The 27,757-nt window shown below is 38.0% G+C and overlaps 2 protein-coding genes across 5 annotated transcripts in view; both read right to left on the bottom strand.

Annotated features, from left to right (window-relative positions):
• The window catches only part of LOC129764629 (sestrin homolog), a 136,184-nt gene that overhangs the window by 51,232 nt on the left and 57,195 nt on the right, over positions 1 to 27,757 (bottom strand). Inside the window, exon 1 of one of the 4 annotated variants that reach the window (XM_055763896.1) lies at positions 22,034 to 22,057. The exons of the other annotated variants lie outside the window; for them this stretch is intronic. The gene's annotated coding sequence lies outside the window, so the exon portion shown is untranslated. Of the gene's footprint in view, positions 1 to 22,033; positions 22,058 to 27,757 lie in introns of those variants that run through there. 4 annotated transcript variants of the gene reach the window in all.
• Positions 14,076 to 15,025, bottom strand: LOC129764636 (larval cuticle protein 1-like). The gene is made up of 2 exons (XM_055763904.1): positions 14,924 to 15,025; positions 14,076 to 14,852 (listed from the first exon to the last, which is right to left on the bottom strand). Exons 1-2 carry the CDS (start codon positions 14,930 to 14,932, stop codon positions 14,490 to 14,492), a joined length of 372 nt encoding a protein of 123 aa, XP_055619879.1. The 5' UTR covers positions 14,933 to 15,025; the 3' UTR covers positions 14,076 to 14,489.

Raw genomic sequence — 27,757 nt, 5'->3', positions numbered from 1 at the left:
ATTTGGATTTGTAATAAAAACTAACAATTTCTCAAGTAATCAGTCGAGCAATTATTAACGAAATCATTGTTCTTGTAGTAAGGGTTAGAATGACATAATTGAAGGAAAAGCAACGTCAATCCTCTATTCAAAAAAAAAAAAACGAAAAGGAGATACATACAAGAATAACTCACTGACATTCAAGGTGAACTACTAATCCCAAGAAAAAACAGGAAGTGGGTTATATCTATGGTATAACCGCAAGGGTGACGTAGGACTATCGTTGATTTAGAGATCATTTGTTTGAAGTTGAATCTAAATCCATTCTGAATGAATGAATAAATGAATATTTGGAGGACTTCGAAAACGAGAGCGTTACGTTGGAGGCACAAGGTTTTATGCATCCAATATAGGATACGAAAAACCTTGTTCTGAAGAACAATCTTCAGAAGCTAACCTGCTAACTGTACTTGATTGACAAATCATAAACCCAAATGTATTATATGTATATTTTATGGATAGAAAACATTAAAATAAACTCTTTCACTTGAATGTAATTTTCAATTCCAAGGGGAACTGACAGATTATTTTCCAGCAACGTTTAGATATTTCCACATTTTCCTCGATACTGGAAGCCCACCAGTGGTTAATACTAACTCGATAACCACCTGTTAATAGTACTTGATTGAAAAATATTTGGTCACAGTGTTACATGGATAGAAAACATTCAAATAAACTCTTTCACATGAATGTATTTTTAAATTCCCAGAGGAACTGGCAGATTATTTTCCAGCAATGTTTAGATCTTTCCGGAACTTTTTCGATGCTGAATGGCATCCAAACGGAAAGAATTCTGCGCGTGTATGTGTCGATCCTTCGCCGTCCACCTCCTCCAGCACGTTAGGCAACGATGTTGTCTTGTCGATGTCCTCACGAAAAATGAATGTGTCTCACCACCAGAATATCGCTTAAGTATGCTTTTTGTGTGTGATTGAATCGAGAGAAGGTGTGGTTTACAATGGCAATTTGGAAGGCAAACTAGAGGGGAATGAACTCTCTGAGCTCGGAACTTTCGGCGACTGAGCAATAATCGATTGCGGGCGCATACAATATTGGATACGGAAATATCCTACTGATGGGGAAGAATAATCTTCAGAAGCTGTTAATTGCGATTGATTGAAAAATCACAAAACCAAATGTATTTGGTCACAGTGTTACATGGATAGAAAACATTCAAATAAACTCTTTCACATGAATGTATTTTTAAATTCCCAGAGGAACTGGCAGATTATTTTCAGTAACGATTAGATATTTCCACATTTTCCTCGATACTGGAAGCCCACCAGTGGTTAATACTAATTCGATAACCACCTGTTAATAGCACTTGATTGAAACATATTTGGTCACAGTGTTACTTGAATAGAAAACATTAAAATAAACTTTTTCACATGAATGTATTTTTAAATTCCCAGAGGAACTGGCAGATTATTTTCAGTAACGATTAGATATTTCCACATTTTCCTCGATACTGGAAGCCCACCAGTGGTTAATACTAACTCGGTAACCACCTGTTAATGGTACTTGATTGAAAAATATGTGGTCACAGTGTTACATGCATAGAAAACATTCAAATAAACTCTTTCACATGAATGTATTTTTAAATTCCCAGAGGAACTGGCAGATTATTTTCCAGCAATGATTAGATCTTTCCGGAACTTTCTCGATGCTGAATGGCATCCAAACGAAAAGAATTCTGCGCGTGTATGTGTGTGTAGCGATGTCTTCCCGGGGAACCGTTTGTGGCATCACTCTCCTCCTGATGGATTCCCTTCTGGCCTAGGGTGCACAAACAGGCTCTTGGTGACACCGTTCATCCGCGCTTTCATGATAAACGAAGAGCTTCACCACAACATCGACAACATGCTCCAATCGCTGTTCAATTAGAACTGAGTGGATTTCCGAGCGGCGCTCGCTTATATACCGATTGGTGATTTCAATAGCCTGTTTTGAAAGCAATTTTAAGACTATTGAAACAAGTTTTTGGATCAAAAAGTAACAAGTATAGAACGCGTAGACATTTTATCTTTCGAATGAAGTGTTTATCATACCATTTCGTTCAGTTGTTTAGGAGCTATTAACGCTCAAAATCTCGGTCTCCGGCGTAACGCTTTCGTTTTCGAAACTTTGATTTTACACCCCGGTATAGAAATGAAAGACGTAGTCCTACGTCAAAACATGGGTGAGCAAAAGAGACAAATGTAAGTTAATTCAAACTTTTCTCTCGACCTCCGTAACATTCTCATGGTCGAAACGCACACTACATTGAATATTCTTGCATGGAAATCTTATGGCCGCTTGTACATACACATCAAAGTCAACGTCTAGCTAGATTTAAAAGAAAAGAAAATCGATGTTACGTTGACGTCAATGCGCTCTTTACCACGAAGACAATATTAGATATATAAAAACCTCTAAAACTATTGGATCTTCTAAAACTCTAGAATGTCGTTTAGATTGAATGCAACTTCGCGCGAAAATGCGGCTGCACAAATCTCACGCAACTGCGAGAAGTAAACAACGACATAGAACTGCACCGGCGTGGCTACACCGTCCGCTCCGCCTTGCCGTGACCGAAATCGTCTGCCTCGAACAAACAAAACAGCCTGCCTCCATCCGTCAGCTATCGCACAATCAAAATATGCTCTCCGATCCAATCCTCTCACAAAAACTCGACTGTACGTCAACCGACGAAAAGAATCAAACTACCTTGGTCTTCCGAAGCAAACGAGTCCGTTCTGGGAAGCAAGGCAACCACACCAATACAATCACATGTTTGCTGGTCATCCTCCACGATCGCGCACTCGTAATGCCACACTCTCACACGCAGCCGCACCCGCCATCACCGCAGTCTTCTACTGACTGACACTTTCTCTCTCTCGCACACAACACCGAGAGACTTGAAGCGGATTGCATTTCGGATCGGTTATAAAAATAACAAATTGTTAATAGTACTTAGCTGGGATGTTGATGTTTCTCGATACAGTTGGATCATTTTGCTGGCAGAATTAGTGGTTAGTGGATTCCATCCTTAATATAATTATATTTCGCACACTCTGTAATAATAACTTGAAATGTTTATTGCCTTGATAATACCTCTAAAGGGTTACTCTAAAGAATCAATTGTAATATTAATTTTATAGTTATATCATCAGGGCATTAAGCATTTCAAGTTATTATCAGAGTGTCCGAAATATGATTCGGAACGGTATATGAAACAGAAAATGATTACTATGTTTCACTCTGACTCTATTTTGGGTTTTCTTTGACTCAAATGTAAATGCGGAAATAAGACTTCCTGTAGTTTTGAAAAATATAAATAAAATAGTTGAAGTAAACATGGGTATAGATGATAAAAAAGGCTACAAATATCAAAGAAAAATTAGCAAACTTGTAGTGTTCCGGCTTAGTTAAACCGCAGTTGGTTGTGAAATTTAGCGAAATTTAAGTAAAAGATTTTGAAACTTGAACATAGAGATACACTTAAGTAATTGTGTCTATAATACAGTCTATAATAAAACCATTCCATTTTTTTCAGTTTCCATGAAAAATCTCGCTGCGTTCTAAAGTTTTGCCAGTAAGAGTGAAATTCTTGGAAACTCATATGTTCATTTTTCTACATTGTAAGCAACAAAGGAATTAAATAACATTTTCAATGTATAAAACTTGAATGTTAGTAGGTTTTAGGTGTTTTCTTTGATTTTTTCCCCGCAAGTGCATGATAAGCTTAACTGCTTCTATCGACCAAATTAATTTCTTTATTTATTGTCGTCAATCAAAGACCGATACATTATCAATACTACTTAAAACTAAAAAAAAACTAAAGAGAGCTGGCTGGATAATTTATCCGTTTAATTTAGAGGAGGATTTTAACAAGTTACATAATGAAATTTTTTTTTTAAATTTATTTTATTATTTCGTCAAACCAGCGTTGACTAAATATGCTGCCCAAATATTACAGTGAAATTTAACTATATCTTATTCTATTCAGATAGTCTTTAAGCATTGATCTTGACATGGTTACATCAATTATTTCACCGTGTTCATTACAGAGGCTTATCATTCTTCGGTTATCTATGTAGAAAATGTTAGGGTTTCTCAGGTGTTTAATCGGTGCGTAAAAATTTAGGTTTCCTAATATTATGATATGATATCAATAATAAATAGAATCATGGCAGAGTCCCAACGTTCTCTTAGGCTTTTAATACTGATTAGAATACAGCGTGCTTCATATGGAGGGAGATGATATGAAGACCAGCCTAGTTTACGAAGTGCAAATAATAAAAATTGTTTTTGTACAGATTCAATTCTGTCTTCGTGTGAAGTTATATAGGGGGACCATACAATACTACAGTATTCGAGAATTGATCTAACATATGTAATATACAATGTCTTTGTCTTTTGTCTTTTTGTCTTCCTAAAATTGAGCTGTAATAAACTCTTGATGCACCATTTATAAAATATGTCAACATCATTTTTGAATGTTTGATAGTCTTCTCCATTCTTTATTTCCATATACAGCTTCATATCATCTGCGTAGATAAGTGCCTCAACATTGTTAAGAAAAACGCAAACGTCATTAACAAATAAAATGAACAGAAGCGGCCCCAAATGAGTGCCTTGAGGAACTCCGGATGTAACAAATATTGGTTTCGAAATTTTCCCATTAAATCTTACCATTTGCGTGCGGTGAGTAAAATATGATTCTAGCCATTTTAATAGCTTGGCTTCTATCCCTATTTTTTGAAGTTTAAGAAGGAGTAAGGGTATATCAACACGATCGAAAGCCTTAATAAAGTCAGTGTATAGAGCTTCAACTTGATTACCATTATGCATTGCAATCAAAGTGAATGTGACAAATTCCAGCAAATTTGTTGTTATTGATTTTCCTTTAAAAACCCGTGTTGCTTATTCGTGTCTTTAGTTGTTGAAAAAGTTTTTGGTTTATTATGGCTTCAAAGAGTTTTGGGATGCAAGAAATAATTGCTACTCCACGATAATTTCTTACATCGGATCTATTACCGGATTTGAATATTGGTACAAGAAAAGAGTTTTTCCATATTTTTAGGAACCTTTCTGATTCCCATGACTTATTGAAAAGCCATAAAAGTAGATGAATTTATTCAGATGCTAAATTTTTTATAAAAACCGGTGGAATTCCGTCAGGACCGATCCATTCGAGACATCAAGCTTATTTAATGCGTCAAAAATTTCAATGTAAGTTAGTTTTCTGACTCCAACATCACATGGAAATTCTAGAAGAAATGCAAAGAAGTCACGATCTCGGTCCTTCTCAGATGTTACAAATACTATGTTGCAATTTTTTTCTGGGTCGTTTCCCACGGTATCGTCAAGGTGCATGCGTGATGGAAAACCATTGCTTTTTAATTCTGTTTTTATGTAATTGAAAAAACCTTGTGTCCGACTCTGTTTTTAAGTTGTCTTCAAATCCTCAAAAGCGCTTTTTACAGTTGAGTTGAGCTGTTCGCAAATGTTCTGATATTTTTCGTGATTAGCATCAGATTTATATTTCTTATAAATTTTATGTGCCTTCTGCTTTTTTTTTAGATTCTTTATGTTTCGATTAAACCAAATTGGATATTTTGTGTTTATATTTCTCCTTTTTCGTTTTGTTGGTATCTCCTCCTCTATAATTTCATTGATCATCGAGTAAAAAGTCGAGTACACCGCGAGTAATCGGTTTTCCACCTTACTAACCATAGATGTAAGAAAATTGTTTATATATATAGTTTTAAAATTATATTTAAGAATTCGGCTCCTTTAAACCTAAGTAACTGAGCCTGTAAAAATAAATGAATTAATATCGAGTAAAAAGTCGTCACTGCTACTTCAATGTTTTCCACACTTCTAAATAAATCCTGCCAATTGATATAGTTAGGCTTACACCTAATTGATTGGTAATTTGCTTTAGTGTGATCAGAGACTTTCTCGAGTTCATGATCAAATGGTTTTTGGGTGTTATCTATAAATATAGAATATTCGATAGCTGTGTGGAAAGCTTCATTTTTCCAAAGCGGAGTTAATGATTCAGTCACACAGAAATCTTCAGTCATATTTGTCAGAGTCTTATTATCATCAACAACTGGAAGCAAGATAAATTCATTATCAATCAGTGGTAAAGTCCGCATTTCGTTGATTGAAATCTCCGTATATATGGATTTTTGATTCTGGTGCAAAGAAAGATAAAATATTTTCAGCAACTTCAAAGAATTTCTCATAACAACTAATTTGAGCACGATCAGGGGGGAAGTAAACAGATGCAAATATATGGATTTCTTCCGCAATAAGTGCTTTGACCCACACTTGCTCAAACTTGCGAATTATGTTGTTAGAATATGTTCTGAATTTATTAATGAATTAATAGCAATAAAGTTCCTTTCCATGGAATCCCAGATCATCTACGCTCCGATTCTATTCCGCCGATATTTTCGGCAGAATATGGGAAAGTTAGATCTGATAAAATGTTCTTTACTGACGGTTCATTCATAAACGGGTCCACTGGCTTCGGCATCTTCAATGAAAATTCCAGTGCCTCTTTCAAACTCAAAGATCCTTGTTCCGTGTATGTCGCTGAACTGGGTGCGATATACTACGCACTGGGGATCATTGAAACATTGCCCATCGACCACTATTTTATTTTTTCAGACAGTCTCAGCTCAATAGAGGCAATCCGCTCAATGAAGGTTGATAAACGCTCATCTTATTTCCTAACAAGAATAAGACAACTATTGAGTGTTTTGGTCAAAAAATTATTCAAGATTACCTTAGCATGGATTCCCTCTCATTGTTCGATTCCGGGGAATGAGAAAGCGGACTCGCTAGCTAAGGTGGGCGCTTTAGAAGGCACTCTTTTTGAAAGGCAAATTGCCTATAATGAATTTTTTCACATTCCTCGTCAGGACACACTCGTTAGTTGGCAGCGCATGTGGAGTGAAGATGAGTTCGGTCGCTGGTTACACACGATTATTCCTAAGGTTTCGACGAAAGATTGGTTTAAGGGATTGAATGTAGGTCGTGATTTCATTCGCGTGATATCTCGGCTTATGTCCAATCACTACAACCTAAACGCGCATCTCTATCGCATTGGGCTCGCAGCAAACAATCTTTGTGATTGTGGCGATGGGTACCACGACATCGAGCATGTTGTCTGGTCGTGTATCCGGTTCCATGCTGCTCGCTCTCAGCTCTCTAAAGCACTGAGAGCAAAAGGTAGACAATCGGATATCCCCGTCCGGGATATCTTAGGTAGCCGTGATCCTGATCTTCTACTTCATCTATACCTGTTCCTCAGAAACGCCGATGTCAACGTTTAATGATGTTTCCTTCGTTGTGTCCCTGTTTCATATCCCTCCTATCCGATCTATAAACTTTTACTTAGTCGCGGCAATACATACACACACTCTTTACAGATACACGGGCCAAAGGTTGTGCAGTCCACTGATCATTCAACAAGAGCCAAAGGTTGTACCGCTCATGACAACTCTACACGAGCTGATGTTTGCGCCGGCTAGTGACCATTCTATCCTGGATTCCTCGAGTCGAGAAGACGCACCACGCTATATATGGGGTACAGACTAGGGGGCGTTGCTGATTAATGGTCAGCTGCATCCCAAAAGGAAGTATCCCGTGTCGGGCACAGGTACAGAGCATTGGAGACAGCAACATCACAATTACGAAAACACTTGTAATACTAACCTCGAGCCAACCGCGAGTAATCGGTTACATATTACTAACATAGTTATAAGGCAAACATTGTCGAAATATTGAACTCCCGGCCCCGTCAGGTTGACGCCATATGAGCCTTAATAAAAATATATATTTTGGATAAAAAAAAAGTTCCTTAACCGCTCTACACTTCGTTATTTGACATCTAAGTCCTATCATTTATAAATTTCGCCGCAATACCATTTTAAATTCATAATTTTTGATCTTCAAGCAGCACAGCGAAATTAAAAAATGATAATAAATGGGTTCTCGTCCAGAGTTTAAAGGATTGAATTCTTAAAAAAAAAAAGCTTTGCCGATCTTCTAACGTTGAACCTTCAATTTTACATTTGGAATAAAAATCCTGCAATCCGCAAACTGGGTCTAGAGTCTGGTATCTGGATTCGGAATAATTCTGAATTTGGATGCCAAATTTGATATCATATTTTGGCATTCAAAATTTGGAATCTGGATTCTGAATCAATAATACGTACCGAACCTGAATACAGAATATGGAATAAAGATTCTAGGATCATGAAACTGAACTCTAAACTTGTAACTCGAATATTTAACCTATGTATGGAATCTGATATATGAAACTGAGAAACATGAATATAACACGAATCTAGAACAATAACTCCAGGACTTGTATTTTTTGAACAAAATAGAATTTTGAAATATGGATGTTGATCTGAGGGTAGTAAGGATAGTGATCACATCGAAAATGTCCTAAAATAAGCTTTATTTTCGTTTTTTAAAAATAAAAATCGGTTCACTTCTATAGAAGCTATTAAATTTGTTGCGTGAACGTTTAATCTGAAAGACCCTGTATATTTAGTTTTAAAACATCTCCCAAATCTACAAGATACACATTCAAAATTTTGCTACAAGATTTCAAATAACAAATGTTAACAATTTATTAACCAGACACAGTCATATTGTTTTTTGTTTTTCAATTCATGACTTCTAATGGCCGACATGAAAGCACCGCTTTAGATTAAAACTGTAGGGTATGTATTGAAAGGGTCCCCAATTATTAAACTCCAAATCCATAGACACAGCTCAGATTTCAACTATTCAAAGCAGATTCTATATGTCAAACTTAAAATCTGGATTCAAACATATTATACTAATAAAACCTTACCTTCTGAGTTCTGTATTACTTGCATAATTTTCATATTGGTAGAGGAAATCAGGGTAAATCCGACATTGTGGGTGAAAACGACACCATTTGATTTTACAGTTCAAAAGATTTTTATGAAATTTTCCAATGCCTCCCCTACACATACACACACACACACACATAAACACACACAAACAACAAAACAAAATCAATTGACACACAGTAGACAGTCCGTGTAAAAATCGCTAGTGGAATTTAAGTTTTTCAGTCGGTAAATTTAGCGAAATTTCATACTTTCTGTGCCCCTTATTCATTATAAAACATTGTTCAGGGTGTTCTGTGAGAAGGTGGGTGGTTTTGTTGTTTCTCGGTGCTCAAAAGCTTTTTTTTTTCAAAGTTCGAGTCGATTCGGGATAAAAACCGACACCTTCAGTCTAGAATTGGGCGATCTTCATAAAAAGATCTATCTTGACGATCGATTTCCGAAACGGCGTTGGAATCGATTCACTGATTAAATCGGAACCAGAGAATCGATCTTTGCCGAATCGATTTTTTGAAAATCTTTACCTTTTTCCATTTTATCTATCTATTCTATATGAGAGTCGTCTTTAAACAAGGAACAAAAAATTCATATTTCTATTCAAACGTCGAAAGCATTTTGATTGAAAAAACTTTAGATTTCAGAAAAACGCATTTTCCTTGGCATTTATTTTGTGCCGTCATGGAATCATTTAATTAAAAGAAATATTGGAAAAGAACACTATTAGAAATTCAACAAACTTTTATCAGCCGACGTTCATACGTCTGTCATTTATAGGACACAGATTCTTGGTTTTATCGCCAGGTCTAGAAATTAACCTTTCGTAGAAGAATCGGACTCACCTTGTCAGCAAGCTAATGAAGCGATTAAAAATGGGTATAAAATTTGTTAGGTGGTCTTTGGTGAGAATGAAATCGATGTACACTGAAAAATAAATCCATAAAAAGTTTTTCAGAGATTGAAAAAATCGAAAACGAAAAGATCGATTTTCGAGATTTTTTTGAGTGCAAAATATCAATCCAAAAAATCGGAAATCGGACTGGAAAAAATGGATCTTCTTAATATCCTTCCAAGATCGGCCAATCTTTCTTTCGATTGGCCTGATTTACGGTTTCAACTTAAAATCATTGACAATCAATATTTAGATGGATTTCATTGCATACATATAAAGTTATCACTTAATAGTCAGATTTTCGATGTTATAGATGTTTATCGTCTCCCCTCTTCTGACTTTCACAGATTTCATGACTTTCTGGAGAATGAAGTAAATCGTTCAAAATCAAGACCAAACTTCATTGTAGGTGATGTGAATGTACCTGTGAATTTGTCTAGAAATAATATTGTAGTACGTTATAGCAATCTGTAACAGATCATTAGGTTTTATATGTTGCAACACATTCACCACACGTAATGCGAGTAATAATATACTGGATCATGTTATATGCAAAATCATAGATGTGACAAATACTCGGAATGATACTGTGTTCTCAAATTTTAGCGATCACTCATTGATTGTATTATCATTAAGACTACACGGATGCAAAGTCAAAACCAGATTGAAAAAGACGATTATAAATTACAACATACTGAATACCCGCTTCTATAATTTCTTGAAAACGGTGAATTGTGACCAAGGCGTTGAATTTTGCTTAACAAATATTTTCAATTCGATATTGGCGCAATGTTCCAGAACCATTTCTGTTGAGGTCAACACCAAAGGAAACGCTTGTCCTTGGATGTCGTATGATCTCTGGAATTTTGATAAAAATAAAGAGCAAAATAAAGCGAAAATATCTGAAAAAGGTTAAAAATTGGCCTAATGATTCACATCTACAAGAAATGTTTAACTATATTTCGAAAAAAATTCAAGTAGAGAAAAGACAATATAAAAGAGCATATTTTGAACAAATACTTAACAATACAAATCAATCACGAATATGGAAAACACTGAATTTAATTTTAGAACGCTGAAAGGAAAAAACCCAAGTTGATCTGACTCATAATGGTATTGAATGTACAAATGACGAAGAAGCGTGTGAAATTTTTAACGAATATTTTTCAAGTATCGGAACCCAGTTATCTAGCGAAATTCCTAAACGTAATGATGGTAACCCATTAATGTACTCCCATCATGTCCCAAACTCCATCTTTGAGTATCCGTCAAATCAAATGGAGGTGCTTAGGATCATACGAGATCTGAACAGCAAAAAAGATTGCGGTTCCGATAATATTCCAGTGAAAGCCACAAAAACGAACGCAGTTGCCTTCTCCAGAATTTGTTCGGAAATGTTCAATATGTTGCTGTCTACAGGAAGATACCCAAACTGTCTGAAAATTTGCTAGAATTTTGCCAATTTTCAAATCCGGTGATTGCACGAACCCTAGCAACTATCGACCGATTTCATCACTATAAAATATGCTAGAAACTTCTCATTGTAAGATTACTTGATTTTTTAAATGTAACAATGTATTTTACAAGGTTCAGTATGGGTTTCGACGCGGCAGCTGCACTATTTATAACTGCCATCACTGAGCTCGTGGATGAGGTGATAGATGGAATCGATTACAAATTGATAGTAGGTGCTCTTTTTCTGGACCTTAAAAAGGCTTTCGATACAATTGATCATTAATTCTGTTCGTTGTAGGTATTTTCAACAAAATTTGTTGTTACTAAATTTGTCAAAAACTAAATACATGTTCTTCCACTCACCAAGGAAAACAAATCTTCGCTTGTCCCGACCCAAAGTTTGAGAATGTTTCGATTGACAAGGTGAACCTTGAACATTTGTTCAAGGTGAACATTTTGAATACCTTGGAATACACTTAGACACAGGTTTATCATGTACACAACAAATAAATTCTTAAGAAAAAAAAAATTTCCACACTTTGTAGTATATTGAAGAGAGTATCCTACTTTGTATCACAGAGACCGTTGAGAAATTTTTATTTTGCATGTATTCACTCATTACTGCAATATGGAATAGTAGTTTGGGGATATACAAGTAAAATGAAACTTAAAAAACTACAAGTGTTGCAAAATAGGTGTCTGAAAATAATACACAGACTACCAATCCTCCATCCAACGTTAGACTTATATTCCGACGATTCTCATTAAATACTGCCTCTTCTTGGACTACGCGAATTTCAGACTATTAAACTTATACACAGCGTTATTTTTTTTTTTATTTAAATCGTTTATTTTTACAGGCTCAGTTACATAGGTTTAAAGGAGCCGAACTCCTTACTGTATTGTTACTAGTATATAAACATTTTTCCTTAATTCTAATGTTAATAATATAGGAAACCGATTACTCGCGGTCGACTCGAGTTTAGAAGGGTGACATATTTTCTTCAGGAAAAGGAGGGGATATGAGGATATATTGACAATGATCACACTCACACTCTCAATCACACTCATCACACTCAATTCTTAAACCTATCTTATATCTAAAATGTATTTACATTTCATCTTATTCTTAAGAAGGGATCCGATCTCTCACAAAGGAAAAGGAAAAGGAAAAACTAAGGGTGTAAGGACAATCACACACGAAGATCGATAGCTTTAAGGAATACATATATTTGGGCCATGTAATCAAGGTCTAACCGAGCCAACACGTCTCTCACCGGCATCATGGGCTGCCTTCCTCGGGCCCGAAGGGTGACTACTAAATTCGATCTGGCGACAAGATACAGCTCGCACGACCAAACAACGTGCTCGATGTCGTGGTAACCTTGGCCACAAACACAAAGATTGTTGTCGGCAAGATTAATACGAAAGAGTAGCGCATCTAACGAACAGTGATTGGACATGAGTCGGGAGAAGGTGCGAATAAAGTCCCGACTCAAGTCCAGACTTTTGAACCATGGTTTGAGGCTAACCTTAGGGATAATCGAGTGGAGCCACCGGCCCAATTCATTTTCGTTCCATTTGCGTTGCCAGTTAACTATGGTATTTTTGCGGACTAAAGAATAAAATTCATTGAAGGCGATTTGACGCTGATAAATATCGCCTTCAATTGCACCTACCTTTGCTAATGAGTCAGCCCTCTCATTACCCGGAATTGAGCAATGTGAAGCACTCAAAATTTCTCGTATTCTCTCAAGGAAGTACGGCGAGTGCTTTTCCGGCCTCACTGAACGGATAGCTTCGACAGAGCTAAGACTATCCGTTACAATGTAATAGTGTTCAACAGGTCGTGAGGCGACGCTGTCCAGCGCCCAGTGTATCGCTGCCAATTCAGTCCACAGCGTTATAAATGACAATAATATTCACCATAACTTGACAATCCCTATAGTAAATCATCAACACATCACACGACAAACACAAAATTTAATGCGAAGTAGAGCAACAACTAATGTTGATCAACAACGCATTCTGTTTCATGAACCATCTCGTTTTAATGACTTGCCAATTGAAACTCGAATAATCACACGTTCTGATAATTTTAAAAAGAAATCAAAACAATATCTCAAATCAATGGCCAATGTTTTTGTAATAGAGATCGATCAAACACAATAATCCATGTATCGTGGTATGCTTGTCAGTACTCTATTTTGTGAACTTAATGTTCCATGTTTATGTGTTTTTTTACTATTTAATGTTTTTCCTCTTATTTTATTTTTTCCCTTAAAAGAAATATTATTTTTCACTGGGGTCCATACATTTTTGTTCTTCATGTTTTTGTCCAGTCACCTCGTTTCTAAATATTTGTTTGTGTCCTTTTTTTTAAAAAAAAATAACTCGAGCCCAAATCTAGGATCCTCAAAAAAAGAGTATCTTCGAGATGGGGGTGAGTGGAGGAAAAAAAAACATTGGTTGCCACTGAAATGTGTTCCCTAACACAGACTTTTAAAGTAAGGAGCTTGAGGAAATCGGTATTGCAAATACATCCAAGTTGGGGGAACTTGTTTTCACCACCCATAGCTGCTTTAAACCCAAGGTGCTTTAGGAAATCCGCTTTGCAAATGCATGCGAGCGGTGAGTACTTTTGTACTCGATTATTCCAGACTGCATTAAAAGATATGCCTTCATTTCATTGAATTTCTACGCATACTGTGTGATGAATAGGCAAAATGCTGTCATCAAATTTACTTTTATGGATATATGGATTTGTTTGTTTTTTATCATTCAAAATCTTTGCAATCCAATTACGTATTATTAGTAACTATTCCTCCTCTCCCTCTTAAAATGTTCACATAGTAGTATAGTCACATAGTCACATAGTTCACTACTCCAAGAGGGTGTTGATCTTACCCGCACTCTCGTTTACTTCACCTTAAAACATCTATTTTTGTATTCAATCAAAATTCTATTCAGTAAATGATCAACATGTACTGTAGAATGGCTCATGTTGAGTTTAGGAGAGAGTTTGTAATGAGTTGAAGTCGAAGAAACAAGAGAGGTTTTGAAAATATGTGGAAATTCTTAAGGTGTTGTTTTTATCCAGATTTTCCCAACTCCCGTTTCTTCAAAATGTACATAAATGGAGGCAGAATCCAGTTGTCACTGGTACATTGAAATAGCGAGAGATCAGAACTGAAATAGACTTAATCCAGTGGGAGAAGTTAATACTCCGGCACCGGCTTTGGTGTGGGAATGTGCGATCCGTGGGCATGGAAGCCATTCTCGTCGGCCGTGTAATGCACGGACACCGGAATACCCTTGGGATCGATGTAGGAGTACGAGCCGTGAACCACGTTGGCCTTGTGCTCGCTGTCCCCGACATCCTTCACCGAACCACGTTCTTCGACAAGGATCCCGTTGGCTGACTCGAAGCGATGTTTGAAGCTTCCGTCGTGACCATGGAATGATTCACTGTGCACGATTGGAATGTGCTCCTTGGGTGTTTCCGTGTGCTCCGTATGTTCCTTGTCTTCAGTGACCTTGATAGCCGCTCCAACGACTATCAGAACCGAGAACGCTAACAGCTATGAGAAAAAAACAACAGCAGATGTGAAACATCTTATTTGAATGCAGCATCAAACGAGCGCCTACTTACGAGTTTCATTTTGGTTTGCAGCTTCGCTATCTATCGATGAGTTTAAACTGATGCCATCTTCGAACAGTTGGCTTACTTTTTATACAACTCCCCAGCAAAATTGCAACCCCCGAAATGGAAATTTTTACCAAAATATTGCCACTTAATGACGTGCAGCGTGCGTTGCTTCTAGGTAATAACATTTCACAGCCCCGTCAGTCTAGACATTGAACAATTACCGAAAGTGGAACAGTAGATTCGGAGTCTCACTGCAGCCCACATCGCTCAACATAGGTGCTTTTAAACTCGTGAGCATAAAATTGAATTCCATTCAGGAATTCAGCATTTTTCTTCGATTCCTCTGAGTGATGAGATGGGTATCATCGTAAACGAAACTCAAGGACACAACCTTGAATTTGAAAATAGAAAGCATCTCGATACGTGTGGACACTGGCCGTTCGGTTTTACGACCTAAAATGTGTACCCGCCTACACATAATAGTCGCACTTAAATTTTACGACTACTTCCTCATTTCTTTGGTGCCCTGTGATGATCGGTTCCTTTGAAGAGTAGTCGTGACCAAGCGACGGAGGGGAAAAGATTGGGATCCGTCAAACGTGCTCTGGCAAAGGGCGTGCATCATTTATAGTGAACCGCGAATGATTTACTATTGCACATTCTTGCCGCCATTACACGGTCTGCCGGTGGCTACCGGGAGCCATTACCAGGGCGGCCATAAATGTGTCTAATTGCGCAAGCCATTATTGACGACAGCTAACGGCACGTCCATGTCGACGAGATAGGGCACCCCGATAGGGGGTGAAATGGTCCATCAACGTAAATCCTACCGTGTTTGTGTGTGTACACAATGTGGTTTATTGCCGGATACAGAATGAAAATCGATTCAATGTGATGTTTATCCCTCCTGGGAATGATGGTCGGCACAAAACGGTCAGAATCCCCACAGGGTCAAAATTGTTTTCTCTGATTTCCTATTTTTTAGGAGTCTCCTGGCGTCATGAATTTTGGAAAGTCCTCAACCGCTCGTGAACTCGAAGATAGTTGGCGTGGAAATGGCCCCTTGATAATTTATCTCACACGCGCTCAAGCAGCCTTGATAGCGAAAGTAACGGTTCGGAAAAAAAGAACATCGAAATTATTATTTATTGCTTTGTTTTGAATACACTGTGGCGTTATTTATATTTATTATTTTTTTCTCAGTGGTGGGATTACATTTTCACCGAAACACGACATATGAAACAGTCGGAACAGAGATATGGTATTCAAAACGACCAAAATAAACCGAGCTGGAAGATATAAAATCGTCAAGAATGAAACCGTATCTGGGTCACTTGGCAAACAATAAGCAGTGTGGAAGAATACTTCTGCTTCCAAAATAAAAAAAAGATCTAAATTTTCCATTCGACAACATGTGGACACACACACACACACACACACACATATTGGTCGCCCAAACGAAAATGAATGATAAAAATGTCATTCTTCACATCGGAAACATGCTGACAGGCTGTTGCCGATACGCCTATCCTGCTATCAACACTAAGCTCATTTTACGATCAGCAGGAGAGAAAAAAACACAAAATATTGATGGTGTTTACGCGATAGCAATGAACCTCCTTCCACCGCCATCGACGGCCGAAAATGCGTTTTCGCCAGTTTGGCGAGAGGGATCGATCAAATCTGTCCGACGCGGGGTTTTACCGTGCTTTACACCAAATGTTCTACCTTTATCGTGCACTCAAGTCTGATTGAAATTATTAGTCACGCTGACAGAACACTGGGTTCCAATTTTGGACAAATCTCTTAGTTTCTTTTGACGTGGGATGTTTGAGAGGAAAGTATAGTGTGTAAAATGAAAATCTAACAGCTGAGCATGTAAGAAATAATGAAAGATTTCGAACATTTATATCTTGATAAATTTTTGATATTTCGCCAAAGTGTTTGCCTCGATCGATTGGAAATATTTCCACTCATCACAATGAAGAAAATGAATTTTATTCAAACATACTATTGAAAATTTGTAACATGTCGAGCACTATCTAAACGCGCTGAATCCTATGTTCTGATTGGTCCTGTTTGTACTCTTCAAATTGTGTGAACAGTTGCAATTTTCGTGGATTATTTGTTGCTTCAGAATACATTCTCAGAATATGCACAAAGCAAGTATAGTGCACTGCTTGAAGAGAAATATTAACTAGATGAGTATAGTATACACTCTGTCCAACTTATCTAAGACCAGGTGATGATTTTACTGCTTTGTGTGATTGTAAACAAACAATGCTACTATTTATATTCTAGTGTGTATGTATTGGTGACTACCAGGGCCCGAAATCTTCGAAGGTGAAAAATGAGGACCGACTCTACTCCCAGTAGCTTTGCTACGACTAGAACTGCTTCGGCAGTCGGCGACAACAAAAAATGACTTGACTAGAAAATGAATTGACCAGCGCTGACTAGCGAGGATGACTGGTGAACTAGTCCAGTCAGTGGTTATTTTAACTGACTCGACTAATGAATACAATTCTGCCTCTTCATTCAACTGACTTCAATCCACATTTCCATTTCCCCCTGATACTAATTTTGTACCCGCATACTCACGTCCATATAAAGAGGAACGAAAACTTGATTCCTGATGCAAAAAAGTAGTTACCCCATCAATGGACGTTTTTTTTTCTACCCATCGTGAACTCAAACCAACGAACTTAGACATTTATCAAGTATGCTATAAAGGTCCTCGCATTAGTATTAGTTAGTATTAGGCGTGCAAAATAGCGCACACACACTGCACGCTATTTTATACGTGTGAGTAGTTTTCGTGTACGCTACAAAAAATCTAGCTCACCTGTAGCGCTTGTCAAACCACGGTGAACTCAAACATTGATGCATGCAAACGTGCATGGGAAAGAGAGAGAGGAACGAATTCGTTTTGGGGGAAGTCACTTCAAAATGCAATGAGGACAATTTGACTGGGAAGAATGGAATGCTATATTCGAGTCGGAAGAGGGAGATAGCGACTAAACGCCCGACTAACTGTTCAGTCGTTTTGGCGGAGAAACTGCGTGAAGAGCCAAAAGTCATTTACCGACTGACTATGGATATAGTCAGTCGGTTAGTCAGCCGACTATCCTCAGTTGACTATGACTATGCCGCGCCCTGGTGACTATCATACACTTCACGATTTTCATATGTGTGTGTGCAAGCGCTGAGCGTAAACGAATGTTTTCGTATTTTCAACTGTCAAGTTTCTATAAGACCAGTTACATTTTCCGTTGTTTTAGTTGTTTTGATCAATTAAATCAGGCAAAGGCCGATGGGATAAGTCCTCACGGAGAGAGAAGAAAGACAAATCGATGCATTTCACCATGAAAATGTTGGAATCAGAGAAATTGCACGTCGGATTGGGCGATCCCATCCAGTAGTGCTCAATTATTTGGCGAATCCTCAAGGATACGGTAAGAAGGAGAGAGCTCCACGTAAATCGAAGCTCTCTGACCGGGATAAGCGGGAAGTAGTTAGTACAGCTTCGAATACCTCAAAATCGCTTATGCAAATAATGCAATATTTCAACTTCTCTGCTACTCGGGTGACAATTCGTCAAATTTCGGTAAAAAATCCTCGCATAAAGAGGGCTTAAAAGGTTAAAACTTCTCATCTTACACCATCTCACATCGGAAGACGTCTGAATTTTGCCAAAGCTCCCATGAACCGACAGTGGGACATGGTATGTTGTGACAAAGAATGTTCCCAAAAGAATACATTTTGCTATATACCATAACGAAAAGTTCTTCAATGTATAGGTTATCTTCACTGACGAAAAAAATTCAATTTGGATGGTTCTCATGGTTTCAACGCGTACTGGCGTGATTTACGGACGAAGGAACAGTATGTTTCAACCAGGAATTTTGGTGGAGACTCGTGCATGGTTTGGGCGGGATTCTGAGCAACCGGAAAGCTCAAGATAGCTTTCATATCATTCAAGGATTACACACAAGTTCTGCAATCCTCTCTCCTACCGTTTTTGTGTGGATATCGTCACAAAAAGTTCACATTCCAGTAAAACAATGCTACTATTTATACCAGCAAGTAAACTATGAATGGATTAAGGACCAAAAACTTAATTTTTTTGACTGGTCGGTTCACTCTCCAAACTTGAATCCTGTTGAAAATCTTAGGGGGAATCCTTGTACACAGAATCTACACTGAGGGAAAACGGTACACCACGATTGAAGAGCTCAAAGTCGTAATTTGGGAAAAATGGAAAAATATCGAGAAATCCGTTCAGCAGAATTTGGCAAATAGTATTCCAATACGAATTTTCAAAGTTATTAGTTCAAATGGCAAGGTTACTAATTATTGGCATGTAAATCAGCCGATCGTTTTGAATTTTTCATTGATAATACTTATGAATTTAGAAGTGGTCTTATAGAAACTGGACAGCTGAAATTATCATATTTTAGCACAATAAATAAACAAACAACTCTTTTGAACGAAATTGATGTTGAATATACTTTATTCTGAGCATTCAACAATGAATGAATGTATCTTGTTGAAATTCCAACTGTTTTTGTTGCAACGAAATAGAATCAGGGTGGTCTTATAGAAGTTGGACAGAGTGTAGTAGTCTTACTTCAACCAGCGATCCCAAAAAACAAATAACATTTTCTTCTAATGAACAAATGGTAGATTTTGGTTGTTTTCCATCATCGTTCTCTGGACGACAACCGTCATTTTCCTGGGGTAAAAAATCAAGAGATTCAACCATGTTCTAGAAACCACCGTATTATCGGAATTAGTAGGTTTTGTTCCCTTTTCTCCTCCGTTGCGAGATGATTAATCTATTGGTGGATGATGTGGATGAAAAGTCTATTTCATAAATAAAGGCTTATGTCGACCTCGATTGCACTTCACTCTAGAAGTGGACCCATCTCCATTCGTTTCCAGTTTCGGGAATTCCGCTATAGTTCTATATCTATTCCTGTGATTTTCCACGCTATTCCACCGATTTTTTCAACGATATACAACGAAGCATGTTCTTGTGTCGTAATTTATTTCAGAGATAACTTCAATTTCAGGAAGTTTTGTCCCGTATATGACGTAGAACCGGTACCACTCGTGGACGTTGGCCAACTCCTTACAATACCCTCGTAAATATTTCCGATCGGCTTTGGGAGTCGTCCCTCAAAAGTACGAGCACAGAACGCTCCACAGCCGATTCTGAATTATTATTTCTAAATCCAATTTTCTCATAACCGCTGTCAAACTACGACGGGTAATATATGTCAGTTAGCGTAACCGTTTTATAAGTTCAGGCACGTGTCTCATTGATTTTCGTTAAATATAGATCGAGTACTATAATTCGAAATCGATTTGAACTTTGTTTTTATTTTGTCAAACCAGTTGATGTAATCGGCAAACGGTGTTGCGTCATACTGAGAACAACATGATTTTATGACTTTATGATTGTTTCTGATTTTCCCGTTCGATCTCTTTCATCGCATCCTATTCATTTACGAACATTAAACGATTGTGGCAATGGATATTGCAGGATTTTTGAAATGTTGTTCAGCACAGGAATTGAACCATAATTACTCCAAAAAGTAAAAGAATTATCCTAACGAATTGCCCGCTCAATTATGCGCTGATACATGTTCAAGTTTAATCCTCACGATTCTCGCGTTATTATGCTGGGCAAAGTTTTGAGATCCTCGAGGACATATTCGAAAGTACGGTATACCTCGAACCCATCGAGAATCAATTTGTCAGCATGAGATGACATGAAGGACACGCGAGTAACAACAAAACCCCACCACCGGCGGCGAGGTTGCACTACGCGCGCGGTTCAGCGGTGAAACTAGGTTCGAACCATTACGAAACAAGTGAGTGTCAAAAATTCGGTTATAGATTAGCACTAGTCATCATGTTTACGCTTAAGCTTCAACCAAGAGAAAAAAAAACACAGACCGGCGTCGAGTGTACTCGTAATTCACATGGCAATTCTACTGGCAGTGCGCCGCCCGCCGCCGCGCAAACAAATCTCAAGCCGGAAAAGCATTTTTGGTCCACTCGCTTCATACGCTCAAATGTTTGGATAAAAATCACCACGGCTTAAAATTTATGACAAAAACCAGCTGTTGTTGTTTTTGAGCGTCGTCGGTCGCTATGCCTCGAATGCGTATGCCGCTGTTCGGAGGGCCAACGAACGGATGGAATCGTCGTGGTCGACACTCTGGCACAAACAAAAATACTACGAGAGTTCGTTTGGCGCCAAAACTTCATGGTCATCGGGAATAATAAAGCTTCACTCACGTCCCCGCGATCATCATCAAGACGGGAAGGTAGGGGGGAGAACTAGCCGAGGTAACATTTTATAACTCACGGAGCTCTTGAAAACATTTATCATAATCAATCAGTGCCCTGCGGTGGCGACTAGGGCAAGCCCTTTTTAGCGACCCGAGAGCTGTGTGCCTCGGCACTCGTTTCATAACTTTTGTTACACAATGGACACTTTGATTTGTTTGGGTACTTCGGAGAAGAATGGGCAACCCGTTGAAGGACACATTCCCGGAAGGGTGCTAGCATCAAAACTTGCTTGTGTTGACTTCCGTAAATCATCCTTCGACGAAGCGTCGATGGTAAATATTGCCAAAGCGAATGCGAAAACCAAATACGCACTTGTGATAGAATTGACAAACATAAGTGCCGTGTGACCTTGCCGGGATGATGTGACGCGATTGTTTACTCTCAGTGTGCATTACCCGGGGAGACCAACCTTCACCTGGGGAGTTGCTCCAGCAGAATGTGAATGGTAAAAATAAACAAGGATCATTTGCATCTCCGTTGGCTCAAATTCCATCGATAATTGCCGCTCTTAGATTTTATAAATTATTCCCGCGGTTTACACTGATTGTGCGATATCAGAAGATCTAAGTCCCAAACAGTCTTTCCTGCTGCAAAGTCTTCGAGCAATCAAACTTACAATAAAGAATGTTGTTATGAAAAAAAATAAGTGCATATAAGAAATGCACTCAATCGCTAATGTATAACAAACGAACTTGAAAACAAAATCAATACGGAACATTTTAAAATATTTTAAAAGCTTTCAAAACTTACGTAACCATATTAATTGATACATACCTGGAAGAAAAATAAAAGAAAAAAATATTAGCTTGATGACGAGCATGGATATTTATTGGTATTGATTTACTGCAACTGTTTGGTGCGATACATTAAATAGAGCGTTGATGTCATTGACAGACTAATGAGTCGTGGATGAAACACAGTCACAATTTTGTGTTTCTTTGGTGGCGAACAAAATGGATTTAATGTTATCTACGATATTGCTAATGAATGCTGACTATTTGAAATAATCTTCCTCCGCATGGTTGATGTACTCTATACCGTTTGAGAGCTTGGTTTCTTGTTGGTTGTGTGAATATTAAGGCGGTTTTATTTTATACTAGCTGACCCGACGAACTTCGTCCCGCGAAAAATAGATTTTTTGATTTGAATACTTTCAAACATCCACGTTTTCTTACTAAGTGAACGTTAGTAAGTCCAATCACTGAACTCTTCATTGATTGATTACCCTTTGACCCTTTACAATTTCCTTTACGGGAAGAGACGAAAACAACGAAATATAGATGACTCAAATTGAACCATTCCTTGCTCGGCTTTTGCGCTTACCAACACATTTGGCCTTCCATTTTTATTTATAGAAGATATAAGATATGGTAATGCGTTATTTCGCCTGAAAATTCATTTCCACTTACGAACAAAGATCAATTTCGATAGCGCAAACATCGAATGGACTAACAACGCTTATTATGATGTAATTTTCGAACATGTGGGAATTCAATTTTACGAATTTTACGACCTTCCTTCAGAGTTTTCCGAAAATTTTCCGATTTTTCTCTCCACTATATTGATCTACGGGAAGAGACGAATACAACAAAATACAGGAGGCTAAAATCGAACCATCCCTTCTTCGGGTTTTCCGCTTACCAACAGATTTTGCCTTACATTTTTATTTATATAGATATATTATAGATTTGACACGTAGCAGCTCCAGTCCGACGAAATATTCTGTTCGAAAATTCCCGGATAATAGAAAACCGTCTATATTCTGCCCTTCCAAAACTCTGCTTGTTCACTTTCTGAGTGAAGGTATTAGTTATCCGACTTCTGCATTTATAATCGTCGCCCATCTATTGGGCAAATTTCTGGTTCGCAGGCCAGAAGAAGTCCTGGTAAGGAGAAAAAAGTTTCAAAAGTCTGGCCTATAGTGTTCTGTTGCTCGCTAACTTTTTCATTACACCCCGGTACCACAGTTTCAGCAACATCCGCCGTGTTCAAATCAATCATCTCCCTTCACACTACTCCAAGCCATGGATTCAGAAAACCACTTTCTCTGGTGTTTCGTTCACATTGCCCCATTCTGAACACAGAGGTGACGTTGTGTGCACTAACCGATGAAGGTATTGGCTTAAACCATCCCGACCTAGCACGAACTGAGTCAGATAGAAGTTCACATCTCCTTGTTCTCTGGTACTACCGGATGGCAACAACTATTTTGGAATTTCTTTCTCAAGCTGTCAAAAAGAAACAAACATACTTGGAGAAGATCTGATCTATTGAACGGCGAAGCATCCGTTTAATGTCGGGACAGAAGCGTTGTATGGTCTTCATGTCAACTTTACGAATGCATCTCTTGATTCTACACTCAAAATTAAGTTTGAGCGCATATTTTGTCAGCCCGATTTATTACTTTAAATGTGCCCAAAAATAACAGACTGTGCTTAAAAATAACAGACTGTGCCAGAGTCATGACTCTCAAATACTGGTATAGCATTTGTATAATACGAGGGCGGTCCGATAAGTACGATAAGCCTCATCGCCCGATGGTGTTAATATCGCAATAGAGATTACTTATCGTGTTGTACATTATCGTAAACGACTACTGTCAAAATTTCAGGCGAATCGGACTAGTAGTTTTGTTTTGACCGTGTGTGGAAGCGGGCGTGTCCACGGATTTTAGAAAAATGGTACAAATGAAAATTCCGCCGTCGCCATGGCTAAATTGGTCGAATTGCACTACGAACTGCTGTCCCATTCTCCACCGTATTCTCTAGATTTGACCCCGTGCTACTTTCTTTGTTTCCAAAGTCACTCGCCGGGCAGAAATTTGTGTCGAATGAGGAGGTCATCGCCGCCACGGAGGCCTACTTTGCAGACCTCGAGAAAACGTATTTTTCAGATGGATTAAAGAAGTTGGAGCATCGCTGGGTCAAGTGTATCGAGCTAAAAGGAGACTATGTTGAGAAATAAATCGCCACTTTTTGAAATAAATCGCCAAAATTTTCGTTTTTTTGTAGGCTAAGTACTTATCGGACTAAAGCCTGTCCACGTTAAATTTCAGATACCTTTTCTTGAGTGTAGTTTATGAAATATTTCACTCTTCAATGAAATATTTCACTAATCAATGAAATATTTCACTTACATGACAGCTGAACCCTCCTCTTTATTTCGATGTCCAACATGTTTACATTCTTCTTCAGTTTGGTAAAATGGCGTCTAATCAAGTGGAAGTACGCAAACCCATTTGCGCGAACGGCAGCAAAATCCAACACTGTCGGTACGAGATCTCGCCAAAAAGCTAAAACTGTCGAAGAGTACCGTTTTTAGTGTGTGCAAATCGTTTGAGCAGCGCTTAACTATGGATCGATAAGTTGGAAGCGAAACAAATCGAAAAGTATGCTACCGACAGATGGACCGAAAGGTGGTTGCCATTATTGAGAAACATTCCAGCCTTTCAGTTAGAAATGTGGCTCGAAAAAATCATATGCACAAAAAGTAAAGCAGAGGCATGGACTGAAGGCGTACAAAGTGAAAAAGGTGCCCAATCGTGATAATAAGCAACATTTCACTACAAAAAGCCGTGCTAAGGTGCTCTACACTCATTTTTTCAAAAATGTTCATGCACCATATGACGATGAAACTTATGTTCTCGAAGACTTCAAACAGCTTCCGGGTATCGCTTTTTATATTGAAATGCGAAGGAATGCCGTAGCCGAGTGTTTTTGGACCAAGAAGCAGTCTAAATTCCCCCAAAAGTACTTGGTTTGGCAGGCCATATGCAGTTGTGACCGAAAATCCAAATCTTTCGTCTCTACCGGCACTATCAACAAAGATGTCTACGAGAAGGAATGTCTCCAGAAGCGGTTGCTGCCATTCATAAGAAGCCACGACTCTCCAGCGTTGTTTTGGCCAAATTTGGCCTCTTGTCACTATGCAAAATCCATCCTGGAAGGGTATAATGCACATGAGGTCAAATATGTGCCAAAAACAGCAAATCCACTGAACTGTCCAGAACTTCGCCCAGCGGAAAAGTACTGGGCTCTGATTAAGCGAAAACTATTCGAAACTAAGAAGAAAGCGAATGGCATAAATGATGAGAGGAGATGGAAAAGCGCCGCCGCCAGCATATCTGAGGATACTGTACGGAACCTAATGGCAGATGTTCCCAAGAAAGTTCGTAAATTTTACAGACAACGTAATTAACATCGAAGTAAGCTTTCCTTGTTTTAGATATAAGTCTATTTTACTGAAATAAACAATCGGTTTTGTTGTATTACGTGAATTTTTGTTTTACTGGCATCATCTTGGTGTCCGAACTTTAACGTGGACAGGCTTTACTCTCGTACTTTTAAGATCGAACAACATTTTATAATGTGGATAGCGAAGTCGTGTAGAATAGCTTTGCTTTTCATCCGGCCTTTGTTCGGGAACATATTCCGGTCTGCACAACGACAAGCGAGTAAAAAAGTACTCAACACCAAAAAATGCCCTCGACTTGCGTGTATTTGCAAATCGGATTCCACTAGGTACATAGATTTTGAAGTCCGTGTTAGGAAAACACAGCTCGGTGGGAACAAAAATACCTCCGACTTGCATGAATATTTGCAAGGCGGATTCCCACAGGTACATCGATTTTGAAATCTGTGTTGGGGAAACCGTAAATCGGGCCAATCAAAACGAGGTAGTTATGGCTTTTAAATAACACTTGACATTTTACAGTTTTTCAATTGTTCATCTCATGAAAAATAATATTTCATTAATTGTTATAGACGCGTAGAAAGATTTCCTATCAATTGATGCCAACATCTTTCCGATCTGTTAAGAAATGTTCGAGCTATAAGCATTTGAATTAGTTTTTTTAGTGACGCCATCTGCTGAAAAATTCCGGAACTTTTCGCCCATGTAGTATGTTATGTTGTACACCATTACACAGGAAATTTATCCAGCAATTTTTTTACTTAAGGGGGGACCCCTGTTTGGAAGGTCGGAAAATAATGAATTTTCGTGGATTTTTTTCGGATGTTACGAATAAAGTGAAGTGTTCGTATATTTTGGTTATTGTTTAAGGTATATTTGAAGATGTATTTTCCATTTTTATAGTGCACAAATAATGATTATGACGCTGTTGACGGCTGAATGCGTAGATGCTGTCTGAAAATCGGTACCTTGCTGGTGGTATCAGTTCTGAAGCAACGGGATGTCGTAGAACAAATTCCAATGAATATTTTGAAACTTTATGACAATACCTAAAGCGTTACATAGGGGTTTTTGAAAATTTGAAAAATTTCCAAAATGGCGGTCATTTTTGTTAAAAAGTAGATATTTCTCATGAAAAATCTCTAAACAGCGATTTTTTTTAAATCGGAAAAATTAGATATCAAAAAACGGCTATGTAACGCCTTAGATTATTCATTTTCACATGCTGATAAAAAAATTCAGCCAAATCGGTCGAGTAGATCCTGAGATATCGATACCACCAGTTGATATAACATGGTTTCGAGAAAAACGCGTTTTAGAATTCGTACAGCAACATTATATCCCTTGAGATGACTTCATACTTTCGAACGAAATCAAATATCGAAAAATCCTTTTAGGAAAACATTTCTGAGGGCATAAGCTTCCCAAAAATATAGTAAATATAGTAAAAAAGTGAACAATTTGACGATTAAAATGGGTATGTTATTTCTTTGTTACTAGCCGTTTGTTTTCCCCCACAACGAGACGAACTGCCTACATACAGGCGTTAGCTCACAATGTGAGTAGATGCGTATTATGAATTATTCTCAATTTGCCGATAATAGGTATTTATCGGTTAGCAGAGTCGGTTCAGGGATGATCTTGGATGGTTTTAATCTTCTTCTTCTTCTTCTTCTTCAATGGCACTTACGTTCCTAGAGGAACTTCGCCGTCTCAACGTAGTATTACTTGCGTCATTTTTATTAGTACTAAGTTGAGATTTCTATGCCAAATAACACGCCTTGAATGCATTCTGAGTGGCAAGTTCTAGAATACGCGTGATCACAGTGCAAGTTGGAAGAAATTTCTTTGACGAAAAATTGACGAAAAAAATTGGTTTTAATCTATTCTCCCCAAAGATTTGACGAGAGCCTGGCTTAAAAAGTTAAACGGATACGGATAGGATACTTAATATACATCACCTGGCTATCAAGTTATTACAACCCTCTTCTGCTTTTCCAGGACCTCCATTTGATGTATCAAAAAAGTAAGAATTACAGATTTCTAAACAATGAAAAAACTAAATTCAAATGAAATTACTACAAACAATCATAGTTCTACGTCAAGTTCCCGTCCGTGCCTCTAGGCCCAGACCCATCTACTTTTTTTCTCGTGTTTGCACCTCATTTTAGTCCTTTATTTCGATATTCGTAACGTTATGCGGTATTCGTAACGCAATAAAGGAATAAACTCCTGCACGTTGTTAGTCTCATCCCAGTCCACGACCTTTCGACCTTTGATCAA

Source organism: Toxorhynchites rutilus, chromosome 2 (genome assembly GCF_029784135.1).
Source record: "Toxorhynchites rutilus septentrionalis strain SRP chromosome 2, ASM2978413v1, whole genome shotgun sequence".
Lineage (NCBI taxonomy): Eukaryota > Metazoa > Arthropoda > Insecta > Diptera > Culicidae > Toxorhynchites > Toxorhynchites rutilus.
Note: the sequence above shows the minus strand (reverse complement) of the source record. Positions and strands in the feature narration are given on the sequence as shown.